The sequence below is a fragment of the Anopheles ziemanni genome, chromosome 2 (genome assembly GCF_943734765.1).
Source record: "Anopheles ziemanni chromosome 2, idAnoZiCoDA_A2_x.2, whole genome shotgun sequence".
In the NCBI taxonomy this organism is placed as follows: domain Eukaryota; kingdom Metazoa; phylum Arthropoda; class Insecta; order Diptera; family Culicidae; genus Anopheles; species Anopheles ziemanni.
This window is the reverse complement of record NC_080705.1, coordinates 86,251,731-86,266,782: the sequence shown is the minus strand read 5'-3', so window position 1 is coordinate 86,266,782 and position 15,052 is coordinate 86,251,731. Positions and strand designations below refer to the sequence as shown.

At 42.5% G+C, this 15,052-nt stretch overlaps 1 protein-coding gene across 1 annotated transcript in view; it reads left to right on the top strand.

Annotated features, from left to right (window-relative positions):
* The first annotated feature begins 1,046 nt into the window (after positions 1–1,046).
* Positions 1,047–15,052, top strand: part of LOC131294613 (peroxidasin) — a 29,393-nt gene continuing 15,387 nt past the window's right edge. The window contains exons 1-6 of the mRNA XM_058322659.1: positions 1,047–1,264; positions 8,061–8,276; positions 8,579–8,650; positions 11,935–12,173; positions 12,694–13,080; positions 13,201–13,386. Coding sequence (XP_058178642.1) covers positions 1,047–1,264; positions 8,061–8,276; positions 8,579–8,650; positions 11,935–12,173; positions 12,694–13,080; positions 13,201–13,386 — 1,318 coding nt within the window. The remainder of the gene's footprint in view (positions 1,265–8,060; positions 8,277–8,578; positions 8,651–11,934; positions 12,174–12,693; positions 13,081–13,200; positions 13,387–15,052) is intronic.

Sequence of the window (15,052 nt, the reverse complement as noted above, 5' to 3'; positions counted from 1 at the left end):
CAAACTTTTACCTCTCCACACTGATCCTGTCGTCGCGATTCGGTCGGGTTTGAGTTTTGGAGCGTGGATTTTAAACCACCCGCATTATGCGTCCCATTCTAAATGCTACGTGACCGTCGAGGAATAAGCCACACTCTCTCAAAAAAGAAGAAAACAACCCACCAAATCGGCAGAAAACAACCGGACAACTTTTCCTGCCGTAGTCGCTGATTTAGAGAAGGTTGCAGTTTAATTCCCGGACAAGGACAAAATGGCTGTGTGGGAGTTAGACAATGCACAAATGATGCAATGTTGGTGAAATCTGTAAGGCAGGAGCTGAAACAAACGAACCAAATTTGCTAATTAAATTAATTTCACTAAAATGTTTCATGAGGAAAAGTGGAGCAATATATAATGGGAGTATTGTCAAACGGAATGCAGTTTCACGAGAGTTTTACCTTATGAATAGCAAAATTAAGTTTGTTGTACGGAATTGAAAATACTTTCAACCAATATTTTGTAATCCTTAAAACAAATTCGTAATAGGTCGTGCGAAAGATAACTACATTCGGAATCTTCTCACTTTTCTGTTTCATCAATATGAATCTCAATTTAATATGTTGAAGTCATGATTTAATCGATTCAGAAAATATTTAGTTTAATGGTTTATTGTTTGAAAAAGGAGTCAAGAAACGTGTGTTTATAGTTTCCTTTTTATATTTTTGTTATGCTTTTAATCTTTCCCATGCAATAGTTTAGTGATGATGCTAAAAGTATGATTCCTTAATATGCAGTGTGAAAAGCATGTGTTAAACTAATCAGACCTAGAAGTGTGTGTGGGCGTATCAGCCCAGGCTAAAGCATCAAGTTCTCCGACAGCCCTACGGCACGTGCATTGGTATAAATGTCAGTGACATATGCTTATCGCCAAGTGAAGAAACGTGTGCGTGAAACAAAAGAGTAAAAGCAGAAAGATAGAGTGTTGACCGTAGAAGAAAGCGAAAGCCGGCAAGATTGATAGTGGTGATTGCGTACGGTGGATAGAAATAAAGGAAAGTGCACCAACGATGGATAGACGGCGTTGTCGAGTGCCTCGGCTGATTAGAGCCGACGGAAGCAGCAGGCTGTTGCTAATTGCCATCGTCGCTGCGACCCTCGTTGTCATGGTGACGGCGGTCGAAGGGCTCGGTTGTCCACAGAAATGTGTCTGCCAGCAGCGGACGGTGCGGTGCGTCAAGCAGCAGCTCGATAACGTCCCGGAAATGCCGCCCGATACGAGCATCATGTGAGTAGCCAAGAACTTGCCTTCGTTGCGGTTGGTAGAAGGTTCTTTCTTGTTCTGGTGTGCGGTACGCATCGCATATCGCTTGAACGCCATATGGTACGAAACCTTATTTTGGCATTCTGTTTATGTGTGATTTTTTTCTCCTCTTTAAACCCAACCTCCATTAGGTTCCTATCGTCAGCCTTAATGTGTCGACATGTAAATCCCGCTGACAGATGTTGTATTCTTTTAGCTTTTTACCTCGGCTTAAGACTCACTTTGAGGGGTTTGAGTTTATGCAAATTTAACGAACGTCGTTTGCCTCGGAAATGTTTTCATGTTGACTTATACTTTTTCTTCGAAGAACCATTTTGCTAACAGCTTTTTAATATGCCTTGATCAAGTTAGATGTGTCGTTTTTCTGTTTTGAAATTTTTATAATTTATGTGTTACACTAAGAAAAACTTGCATAAAATACTTCCCAAAAATGTTCGTGTGCATTCATTCGTCACTTATTTGATTAATTCAATCGAAATGGTATCGAAACTAAACTCATCATAATGCAATCTGCGTTCAGCGAAGGCCTTTCCATTCGAACAATTTGATCAAAGTGATTCTCCTCTCCTGCCGTCGTCTCTCGTTAGTGTTTGGCGTTCGGCCAAACATTATTAATTTTCTTTCATCAATCGTTACCACGTTCTATACGAAGGGGATAGCAAGATGACGCAAGGAAGGGTTGGAGAGGTGGGCGCTAAAATTCCTCAATTTGAGTATCATCGAGCACAAAGCGGATGATTAAGGAAAATTGCGTCAATCGTGGCCTCATTCGAACGTTGAACGTGATTTTATGCGGGCGGAATTGGAAAATTAGGCTCCGTCATTTGCTCAACAAGATCAATAATTGCAACTAATGCGTGCAGAAAACTAATGCAAGGATGAGCATAATAGCAGCATGGACTTGAATTGGGAAGGAAGGGTTTTATAGTTTGACATACATACATGTATGTATGTTGCCACCGAAAATTGACCATGGATAACGTCTCGTAATCAATTGCATCACTTTGCTAACAAACATTTTCTTTTGCATATTTCCAAGATTAAACCTCAATTAAAACTTCCAAAATTCTTCACAAACTTTTATTCAAATGAACAAAACAATTTTTTAGCGTCCAACAAAACACTATACGAACACGACAAGTAGTTCTTCGAAGTGCACTTTAGAATTGATACGAAGGAGGCGCCTGGTGTTTTGTACTACGAATGTTTCAATAGTTTACTACACAAGTTAATCCGCTCAGGATTTGTTATTATATACTATTTTGCTTACCTTTCACTATGTTTCGTCAAAGTGAAGTTGTGAATGAAGGTAATTTCGTTTGAATTCAGCGCGGCACAAAAGTGTATCACCAACACTTTGTTCCTCTGTTCATGAAATTACATAAAAGCTTCAAAGCGAAATTGGCTTAAGAGATCTTATTGTTGCGTGCTTTTTCTCACTGTTACCAGCTCACAAGATGGGCATCGTCAGATTTTCAAATGCCTGCTTGATGACATTTTTCCACGTTTTCACTTTCTCGTTCACTCACCCACACGCTGGTATCCGATATAATTTCAAACTTGGCTTTTATCTACACGAAGTACCTGCTACTTTGCTGTTTACAGAGGTTTATCCTTTTTTTTAAATTTTGCTTTTGTCGATTTCTTCGTGCTGGAAAATATCCTTACCGAGTTGACGTTCGAGGCAAGAAACAAATGCCACTTGCATGACACGTTGGCATTTCGTCAAATGAGGGATACTCTCACGTTGCGCAAAGGGAGCTGTACTTGGGTGGGATCCGGTGCAAAATGAAGCATCGTTTTCCACCTCGATATTGTTGATGTTTACACTCACGTAACGCTGCCCGACTTTTCCCACATGGGTAGCCTGATTTCCCTTGCCAGCCAGTGTCAGCACCAGGGGCGTGTGTTGTCCAGAGGTTGACGAATGACACAGAATACGTTGGAAAATAATACTCATTTTACAACGACACTTCAACTGCATGTGTTTCACGAGCATTGAGGAAGACGGGAAAGAGATTGAGTGTGAAAAATACGATAGACCGTTGATAAGGATACACGTTATGTACATTATTCAACGTTATTTTTTCCGTCGTTAAGCCGATTAGTTAAGCTTTGAAGAGCTTATGATCGTATGGTCTGACGTGTAGTGATTAATTTTCTCATGAGGAGACACGAGCGGGAATGGAAAAATTAAGGTGCAAAAATAAATAATTGAGATAACTGTGTGCGTAAGTTAGACTAGGAAAACATAATTTAATCTTCACGTTTTGGCTGATAACAAAAAAAGCCCACCCGAAGTAGAATTTCTCAATTATAGCATATATTTTATCATGTACATAATCGGTTGTGCTATTTCATAAAATGTAAACCAGTAACTTTAATATACAAATATTAAATACTTATTGAAATCACAGTATTTCGTAAAAGTAACATAACAAGCTGTTGGAAGGCAGTGAGTTTACATATTTCCGTCATTTTTATTTACAAATAGGTACAGCAATCTATAAAGGGCTTTTGAGCAATCGCTTCCCTACAGAAATTATAAATATCGCAATAAAATCTAGACCATCTACCCCTAAAAGTCGTAAAATAGTTTTGTCATTTGGTGGGTAAAACCATTCCATCGCCAGAAAAACCGACAAAGTATTACGGGTGTCGTAAGCCTTCCCTTTAGGAAGCTTTCAATAACGAGAAACGGTGTACTACACTGTTCGGAATAACTGTAGTTCACTACATTTTTCTCCCACTTCCCGTTACGAGGGGAAAAGCACTGTCAACCGTTCCGGAACATTCCAGACATGGCCAGCGGCGAGTCTGTTGGGAAACAATAAATTAAAGGATAATTTTAATTACATTTACACTGCTCCGGTCACCCAAAACCCATTCGACACAGACACACGTACGCACGAGGTGACACACGGTTAGGTATTGGAGCGTTACTTTTGTGTGTTTCCATCCTTCTTTGCACGTCCGGAAAAAGGGAACCGAATCCCTACAGCACCCCGGGCGAACACACGGGAGTCTGTGGTAATGTTTATCGTTGCCTGAGAGAGAGATGGTGCCGGTTGTTTATCGGAACCGGACAAGCATGCCGACCGGCGTAACCAAACACTTTGGGGTATGTTTGTCCACTCTCACTCTCTGTCTCGCAGGCATTCACCCCCTGTTTTGCCCTGCCATAAAGTAAACAAATGACCCCGGAGACCCAGCTGGCTCGCCTTTTAGTACACTGTGCCCGATTCAGTGGTTGACCCGACTGTAAATAATCAACGAAGGTACTCATAGGTCCTCGATTGGCCCGGAGTAGTTTGGTCGAATTGTTCTCCTTCGCTATGCAGGCAATCGGTATGAGATAAACCGCATTAATGCAGTTCTGGTTGTTGTTCAAAGGGACGGTACCGAGTAGCAATTCTCTTTGCATTCGCTGCATTTGCATATCATCCCAGCTCCTTTGCGAGCGCATGTTGTGAGGTAGGAGATTTGGTTTTACTCTTTTCAGCCGGAACATATTGATTCAGCTGTTGCCCCGCTCGTGTTAAAAGGGTTGAAAACGGAACACACACAATCGCATTTGCCATTTCAAAGGGGTTTTCGAAATTGTTTCTTCAAAGGAATTTATATTTACTTCCAAGTCAGAATCGTGAGTTGCGCTTTGATGTTAATGCCGAGGTTGGGTTGCTGAGGGTAAATATAACTAAAATATACAAGTACTAAACAAGCAGAACACGTTTTCAACAGCTTAACAAATATGGCTTTATGCAAATTTGGAGGGATTAATAACCACAAACGAGTGTTGCAATGACAAGGAATTTAGTACTTTTGAGTAGCGTAGAAACGGATTTCCACCAACGCCAAGTTGTTGGACAACAGAACAGTATTTTAGTATTTCGTCTAACTTAATACATCTTAGAATACTTTTATTATGGCAACATAATTCTGTACACTTCTAGAAAAATATCAGTATATTATACTTACTGATTTTTAAAACGTTGACTATTGAAGATTGACTAACAAAGTAGTATAACGAAAAAGACAGTAGGGAATAAGTAATTTAAAGTCAGTCGTCACAGAGTTTGCTTCAATGACTGCAAAATAATTAATTTTTGTGCGATATCATTTCTACTTCCCTATCTCCTCAGTCTTCATTACCTCTCCCTCCTAACAACAGTGACGTTCTTTATGTTGGGACGACAAGAGACTCGCTCGAAACGTTAATCATAAGCGAGTGATTCCATAATTGCACCACACGTCCACCAATCCACACAACATTGACCCTTCTCGAACATATACAATCCATGAACATCGGCATCGCCCCCTCTCAAGGGGATAAATCCCTTCCTGAGTTCTCCCTCGATGCAACACGAGTGCTGGAGTTCAAAACCCGGCAAACGATAAGTTAATTATTTATGCAAGCGTAAATTAAGTTCTAACTCTTTCGCACTTTCCATCGTGTGCCAGCGTCCTTTCCCTCGTCGTGGACCATGAGATTCTCTTTAAGCAGAAAGCGAACACATTTCTTCCCCACGAAACGACAAAGAGATTCCACTTCATCTCTCCCCCACCGTGGAGTTCCACATCGTATCAGGTTTACGGACGACTCTTTTCCCTAAAGCACCAGGAGCAATTTGTGCGCCGCGTTGCTGCTGGTTGAAGATGGTAAAATCTGTGAAGAGGTACAATCCGCCAGAAGCTCCTCTTCCATTCATCGGAACCACTTTGCCAAGCGGGGGACTTATTGGTTCTATCAAGAGGCGGCCCAGGCGTAATGAAAGTTCTCTTCCCTTCACCATCGAATGCTCCCGTGAGAATAACGGACGGAAGCCTTATATGGCCACCGTAGCTTGATGCTATCATAGAAATCCATCGATGGTATAACAAAATTCCACACTACACTAAGGAAACGCAGAAGGCCACGATACAGCGGAAAGAGCAGAATACCTTTATGAGTTTCCAGTTAAAATAATTTATCCTCCTAACATAAACTTGTCTAGGTACGACATATTTATGCAATTTCCAACCGCAGCACAAGTACGGAAGATAGCTCCAATGTGGTTTTAGAAGTTTAAAGTTAAAAGGCCTCAGATGCGATTCGCGGAAAATGCTCCGATGTGAAATTTGAAATGCGATCCTGCCCCTTCCGTTTGGCAAGATTCTGCTTCGTTACCCGACCACGTATTATTTTCAGTTCAACAATTGTTTTTCTTCGAGGAACCATCTCCATTCAACAAGCTGTGACTATAAAGTTTTCCCCTAAGTCCATTCGTTTTATGCAAACTTTTCCAAAACTTTGCTCAAAGATTGACTGAAAACCATAACTCGCTTTCCGGTAGAAACTTCTTGCACAATCCAAAGATGACCCAAACAAAGCAAAGAAGGAATCATGCTGCGTTTAACACGAAATTCATTCCTCCTTTCCTTCCATGAGATCAAGTTTTCCATGTTGAAACCATCCGAGTAGCCTTTGGGCGCCATATTGAAAGGAGTTTCCCAATCCACGGGCCCACCGCCCACACGTTTAGCGTTTTCTTGGTAAGAGTAAATAAACGGCACAGTATTCAGATTGCAGTTGCTATCACTTTCTCCGCAGTTCCAGGATGATCTTTCTCCATCTTTAGTGAATAGAATTTGATGACAAACAAATTCCATTTTCCAAGAAAAGTTTATCATCAACAGGAGTTTTCTTCGTTGCGCTCGAATAGCTTCGCAACGATGTTCATATACTAGTTTTGTTCGGGACATCACGATTCACGTTTGATGAAAACCGAGTATTTGTGCAAAAAACATACACAGTAGTGATCGAAATATGCTGTGAATAAAAAAAAACTGTTTCCGAAAAGCAACTATTAGAGAGAAAAAGAGAGAGCGAGAGTGATAACATCGGTTGCCTACCTGTGGAATGTCCTTGTCTACACTACATTTGGTATTGGACGGAAAAGCGTCAAATAACGTTAGGAAATGCTTTCGTTTGCGATAAAAAAAACCAGGACAAGAAGATGGGAAAAGGTACCCTAACTTTTTGCTCTCTTAAGATCGATCTTTTCCTCTTGGTGGGGCTTATGTATTCAATCTTCTTACGTTGCTATTCTTGCTTTCCGTTTGTTTTGTCGCTTCCTCTTTGATATCGTAGGTAAATCTTTCTCATTCTACTTTCGTGTTTTTTTATCAAAACCCACTTTCGTGTTTTTTTTTACCCTACTGACGGACGTTTGCAATTGTTGGTCCTCGAAGAACTCATCTTCACAAGCGGCACGGAACGAGCAGCCGTTTCGTCCTCGAGCTATAACTTGCGTCACAGCCGAAATGAAAATATGAATATTTCGTTAGCAAAGTTAGATTTGCTTTTACTTACCGTTCGGATGAGTTCCTGCCGACAAGGTTTTCCTACGGGAAGTTGAACAAAAAGTGCCATAAGAGAACGGACCTAATTTTCCAACGATGCAGCTTCAGAACCAGACACGTCATGGGATAAGTTTTTTGCCCGCTATCATTTTTCCATTTCCAACAGAAAATTTGGATAGTATTGAAGATGTGGATGTAATGTGAAATGGTTTATGTAACAATCGCAACTATTAGACTGTTAAATAGAATATTTTATCGAATGTAATTAAAATGCTGATAACGATGGATAAAATGAAATGTGCCAATCATATGGCTTCAATAATAGCAATCTCCTATTGCAAACATTCTGCATACCAATGATTAATCGTCACTCAAGTTAAAATTCATTGGTTTCAATATTCCGTTTTCCCTTCAACAGAGACTTACGCTACAATCACATTCGAGAGGTACCAACCGGTGCATTCGAAGGACTGCAGCATTTGCATACGATCTTCCTGAACGAGAACCAGCTGACGAGGATCCACTCCGGTGCATTCCGGGAGCTGCCATCGCTCAAGTATCTGTATCTCAACCGTAACCGTATTGCCGCCATTGCACCGGATGCATTCATTTCGCTGAACCGTCTGCACAGCATGTAAGTATGCAAATACCGTAACGCGTAAAACGTATGAACGGCTGCGTAAGTGTACGAATCTGCGGTTCGTTATTTTTAAGCCTTCACTCCAAGAGAAAAGCACATTTGTATGCATCAACGGGCTGGCATGTTGATTTTTCCAACCGGTTGTTGAAAACTCTTGAGAATCGAAATATTTTTTAAACCACTGACTGTAAACTATTTTCACTAGGATGCCGTTCGGTTCAATTGCCTTCATACACCTAAGAGTAACGATGCATGTTGCACATGAATAGAGTACTAACAAAACGGAAATCTTTTAGGTACTTACACTTCAACAATCTCACAAGCCTGGAACCACAAACCTTCACCGATATGCCGACCTTGGAACGCCTGTAAGTATACGAGGAGAAGCCGTACTATGTGTAAATTTGTTGTCATTGATGGTTCAACTTAAACTCTGGTTGAATTTAAATCTGTTTGAAAAGTAATCGAGCGAAAATAACCTTCTTCATACTCTTACTTAAATAACTTTCGCAGTCTTATTTATTAATCTAACAGTGATGTAACCTTGTTTGTGTTTTGTGTAATGTGTTCCGATTATTTGAGATCTCACTTTACTTATCGCATTCCCAAGGCCAGGAGGTCTTCAGGAGGTTTCCGTAAAGGCATACTGTTGTTTGATCCCCTTACTAAAAATTCAACTGTAATTAACGAGCAACAGCGCTTTAATTTCGATTTCATAAAATTTTCAACTCAAACCATTACTCACACAAAAGTACAGATTCTCAAGAAAAACATAATTTGTGTTATTGCCTACCACACCGAGCTGCAGAAAGCACCAACACCTCGAATAAATAGGACGGGTAATAAGGCAGAAACTTGCACAGAGCGTTACATAAATTCTACTTCCGGATTAATTAGCGTTACAGCGACGCCAACGTTCTTGGAGTCACGTTGCCGGTACGCTCGTGGGTGGATAATTAATTTAACAAGCTTACAGCGACACCTCGTTGGTGCTGCCGGTGGACGGATTCCTTCAGCTAACGAACCCATTTCGGCATTTCGCGCGCCAAGGGGAGGCCGAATTTTTTCTTCACCATTGCGCCTGGTAGCGCAACAACATCGCATCGCATTTCCACATCGACACAAGTGTTGGTCGAGTGGCATGTCGATTCAGCTGATTTTTTCCGTGGTAAACTCTCTTGAAACATCGTTCACATCGCAGCGAATCTCGGTGAAGGATGGCCGGGTTAGATCGTTATTCCGCTCACGAATCATAACTGGGTGGAAAATTAATTAGTGGATAAGCCTTCTAGGATGTGCGGATGTTTTTCAAGAATGTACTTTCAATTATCACAAGTTTTCCACCTCTGTTTTGTGGAATTTTCGCCAAGCGCTACAGCTACCTGATTGGAAAGGGATTAATTTGCAGCGAAAGTTTTAGGGGTTACCAAAACTAAAACTGCCTAAACTTTTACCTCAACTATCTTGGTTGATTCATCCGGCCTGCTCTGCTGTTCGGCAAACTTTGCCTGTCTTGAATTAATTTTAACTGTTACAGATGGAATGAGTTTAACTAATGTGGCTTCCGATAGCTAGCGCTTTTTTCTCCTGTGAATGAAGTGAATGTGATGTATGAAAACTTTTTCACTTTCAAAAATTGGTTTTTGTTTCAAATTTAATCGAAACGCCCCGTGGGTACTTTCATATCAACCTTTTGATTAAAACCGGATGCATTTGCTTTGAATTCGTCCAACCGACGAGGATTGCGAGCAGAAAAAGTTGAAAATAAAACGAAACTCGACTTTTGAACTGGAGAATCTACCACAGCCTGGCGAACGGTGTCGTGGGTATATCCACCTTGATGGATGGATCTAACCAAGGAATATACCATACAGATTGTTTGACGATGCTACTACGAGCCTCACGAAGCACAGCGAAAGAGAAAAGTGGAAATTATGAAGAATAAAGAGGAAAGTTATAGTTCAGTTTTAATCCTTTTTTGTGGAACGTACCATGCGCCACAATGGCGTCCGCCATGGCTACGTCGACGTCTCCGTCGGCATGAACGACGGATCAGAGGGGGGGGTTTCCTCCAACAAAACGATAGCCAAACAACGAGCCTTGAGCGAAATGTTTCGAAACAAACAACAGCGTCCCCACTGCTTGGTTGTTTATGGAAACAGAACAAGGATTTTCTTGTTTAAAAAAAAGGACCATGGATGCTTGGCGCAAGTCAGGACAACTATATCTTCCGGCTATCCAGTCGGAAAGCAACGGAGAGAAAAGAGAGATGTCCGCAACTGTACCTAGTGGACCGGAAATAGTAGAAATTTATTCGATAAAATGTCCGCTTTGTTGCAATAACAATCGAGCGCTGCTCGGGAAAACTATGGAGAGGAAATGAAAAATTAATGTGTCATCGTGCCCAAGCCAGGGATAAAAAAGGATCGTTTTCAATCAATCGAAAATGATTTCTGATCGATCAATATCCGTTGCTCGCTGGAAAAGCACGCTTCTTATGTACAAAACATACATTCGAGCAAGATGTTAAAAACGTTTCCGTAATCAAAATTAGAGATAATTGTCGCTTCCATATTCCAATGTAAACTCGGACGTGGTTGTATACTTTTGTGGTTGATATAACCGATCAACTCATAAAAACTCCTTTATTGTCCAAATTGGCCATTTCGGCCAAGGCACGACAAGAAATTTTCTTGACTTATCGGGAAGGGAAATCGAAGAACTTCGTGTTTGTGTTGGTAAACTTTGCGCTACAGGACGAAGAATGAAGCGCAATTATAAACAAACACTAAGGTTCGCTTTGCCCCGGAAGGACTCCGGAAGGAAAAGCGAATGTTTATTTACCTTCTGCTGACTGCTGTTTACTCTGTTCCGTATCGTTGCCATTTCGTCGAGGTTTGGATTGTTTTGCGGCTGCTGTGGATGTGTTTTCATCGTTTATTTTTGTTCTCGAGCAGGAAGGTAATGCAAAAATAATCAACTTTAATGAACATGGATAATTAGACTACAACTTTGGTGGAAACATTATTTTGCTACATCGTTCAGCCACCGGCGAGAGGATAAACTTTCACTGCAAATATTTATCATTCATTTGTTTCGATGGAGGACAACAAAAAGTTTTCATCCCCTCCGATGATAGGGCATGTCAAAACGGACAAATAATGTCAGGAATATGTTTTCCAATCGAGTAGGCGTCATTATTCCCGCCCAGCATCGTTCTGTACGTCTGCTATGTTATGTTCGCTCCCAAAAGAGCAGCATCGTTCTGTACGTCTGCTATGTTATATTTTTATTTGTGCCACTGATAATATTGTTGTGTTCCTTTTCCAATTATCGTTCGTTGTGCCAACGTGACAATCAACAACGACAACGTCCGAGTGGCCCCCATCCTTGTTTGATTGGGCAAGATGCATTTGCCGTAAATTGTCCTCGCTTCTCCGATTTTTCAGTTCGGTCAGGATAATTTGTATTTTGTTGCTTGCTTCCTTCACCCGATACCAAACCCGGTTGAGTGGAAAGATGTTCCTCCACGGACGAACTACAAGGTTGATTGCGCCTGCACCGTACGAAGCAGAGAACTGCAGTAGAATTAGAGGTGGAAAAAGAACGTCCCATGCATCATCCCCTAAACACCTTCCCCTTCCTTTTGCAGCTATTTGCATGGTAACCAAATTAAGCACATTCCGGAGGGAAGCTTCGGTCTGTTGCCGGCCCTCCGGCGCCTTCGTCTCGACGACAACGCCCTCGAGTGCGGCTGTTCGCTGCTCTGGTTCTTCCGGACGCTGCAGCAACCGAACCGGAAGTCGCTGGTGGCCGGTGCAACCTGCGCTACGCCACCCGCCCTCGAGGCCCGGCCAATTAGCACCATCAAGGAGGAGGATCTCCAATGCGGTAAGTTTCGCTTCGTTATTAATGATCGGGGTAAAAAGGCATAAAAAGGAGGTTCTAAAATTTCACAAATTACCCGTCTTTTTCGGATAAACAATTGTTCATTCGGATGGGTCCAAGTTCTGTTTTCGTTCGAAGCAAACTACTGAACTGCGAAAAAATAGAAAACTCTGTTCTGTAGAAAGATAAATATTATACCATGACATACCAAAGATGCATTTAACTATTTTCCATTGGTGTTTATCTTTTCATGTTCTTTCCATTTGTCATTGTGTCCTAATAGGTATTTTAAAATTTTGAGGTTTTTATAAATGATTAGCCTTTGAACCACGATTAGCTTCGTTTTGTAATATGCTTTCTCACTAACTCTCAGTGTAAACCCGCTCTTACGATGCCCCTACCAGATGTTATCATTCTATTAAACTAGATCCCCTCTATCCGATTAAATCACGACGAAGATTTTCCTTCGGTGTATCTTTTTTGTTGGCCCTGTAAGCTAATGTGCTCCCCTTTCCCCCCACAGCCAAACCGGAAATTGTCGCCCAACCGAGGGACATCGAGATAAGCTACGGGCAGACGGCCGTTTTCAGCTGCAAGGCATCGGGCGATCCCCGGCCGGATATTGTGTGGCTGGCGAACGACAACCAGCTTCGACCGGACTCGGACAGCCGGATAACACTTCTGCCCGATGGCTCGCTGCGCATCGACGAGGTCGTGCCGTCCGATGCCGGCCAGTATCGGTGCAACGCACGGAACGTTCTTGGTGAGGCAGGTTCCAGAGTCGCCCGACTGACGGTCAACAACGAGGTGATGGAGAGTGAGGCCGAGGCCCCGAAGTTCCTCCGCACACCGACCGACCACCTCGAGCTGCTCGAGGATGACCCGATCGTGCTGGACTGTGTCGTTACCGGTAGGTTTGAGCTCCAAATTGGAACCCAACATCGAAAGCTCCAGTTCCAAATTTGTAGAAGAGGTATCGCAACCTGCTGGCTTTAATCTAAAACTCTTCGCTTCTCTTTCACTCTTTAAGGGGCCCCAACGCCAAGCATTCTATGGCAATTCAACGGCGACAACATCCAGAACGGACGCATCAAACTCTTCGGCAACGGGTCTCTAATTTTACCGGTTTCGACACTTGACGATGGTGGCGTCTACACTTGCTATGCCGGGAACGCTCTCGGCAACATATCGGTAAACGTAACGGTCATAGTGAACGGTAGGTACGACCAAAGTGGGCAACCAAACATAACCACTAGACGGACAGTTATATGACGACGACTAATTCCCTATATCTGCAATTATACATTGAAGAGCCTGAATGCCTTTGATTCGATTTTCATTGCGCTGAGTAAGAGAAGACTCACGCGTGATTTTCTCACGGTCTGTCGAATTGAAGGCATTCAAGTTTGTTCTACGAATGACATCTTTGAATTAGGATAATCGTGTTACAAAGCGACATTTCCCAAATTCAAGAAGTTGGGAACAACGCCGGTAGAACTTAGGAACATGTTCGTTGTCTTCAACTGAACGAGACACCTTTTATCGGACGGTGTGGTCCATTTCCGTTCAAATCAGTTAACGCCATCCTTCTCCACAATTTCACCCAAATATCCTTGGCACTGTAATGTATTCCAAAGAGAGCTCCCCAAACCGACGGCAGCTCGAAGCTCTTCACGTTTAACCAACCGTACACGAGGATATCTCTTGCTCGATTAAACGAATTATACCGCATGTGTAGTGGTTTGCCATCGCACACGGCCACGGGGCACACAATCCTGGTGGAAGTTTGGCAGGGCAAACCGCCACCCAAAAGCTGGTGAAACTTTTCATCCGCACCGGTTTCCGTCCATACTTGGGTCGTACCTGGTATTTTGAACTTGGTACGGATTCAAGGGCTTTCGCCTCAGTCTTTGAGGTTGGTGCGAGAACACAGTGGAAGAACTTTTAGGATACGAATTACGAAACATAAGGACCCAGCTAACTGGAAATGTCCTACACACTGGAAAGACCACACCACTTTTCTGAGGTATCTTTTGTATGCTGCAGGCAAAGACACCACTTTTCTGAGGTATCTTTTGTGAAAGTGACGTAAAGCTCCCTATTTGTTGAGAGATTAAACAAAGTACTAGTCAAAGTATATCTATTTCAATGTTGTAATGCCCTTAAATCTGACGAATGTTTAAAAAAATGTTGGATTGAATTCTTTAACTAACGTGCGACTTTATATTTTGAATTGGATTTGAAAAATTCTTCTAACACCTGCGCGATCATTTTGAAGAGACCTCCTAACATTGTCAGAGGAAAAGAAACTGCAGCACGAACATTTTCCCCGCAACCAATAAAACCATTCAAAACAACCGTTAAGCATGTCTGACATTTCACACCGACAAATCGCTAATTGCTTTCGACATCCCTTCGGACCGGCGCTAATTTTCCACCGCTTCTGCGCTAACGCCCCGAAACCCAAGAATAAGTTCTCACGGATGCTAATGTAATCGCACACACTTTTCCTGACACTCGCACAAATGCGTACCACACAAACAAACACTCACTCCCTAGCTCGACCGCTTGCCAGCACGAGTTTGCCTGCAGCATCCGCAACAACGCACTCCCCGGTAACAGTACGCCCGCCGGACCACGCCGCCGCCGCCACATCGACGCCATCCACTAACAGTGCTACCCCGCTTCCGAAACCGACGAACAAACCGACCGACGCCGGCCAACCCGTTCCGACGGGGGCCGCCAATGCAGAACCGGAAGGTGAGTTTGCTTCATTTCTTCCTGCAAGCGCGCACCATCTCGCAGGAAATGTTTGTATGCGTGTTTGCTGGTTTTGTAAAATAAGGATGACGCATTTAGAGTTTGCCCGAGGGCTCCCGGTA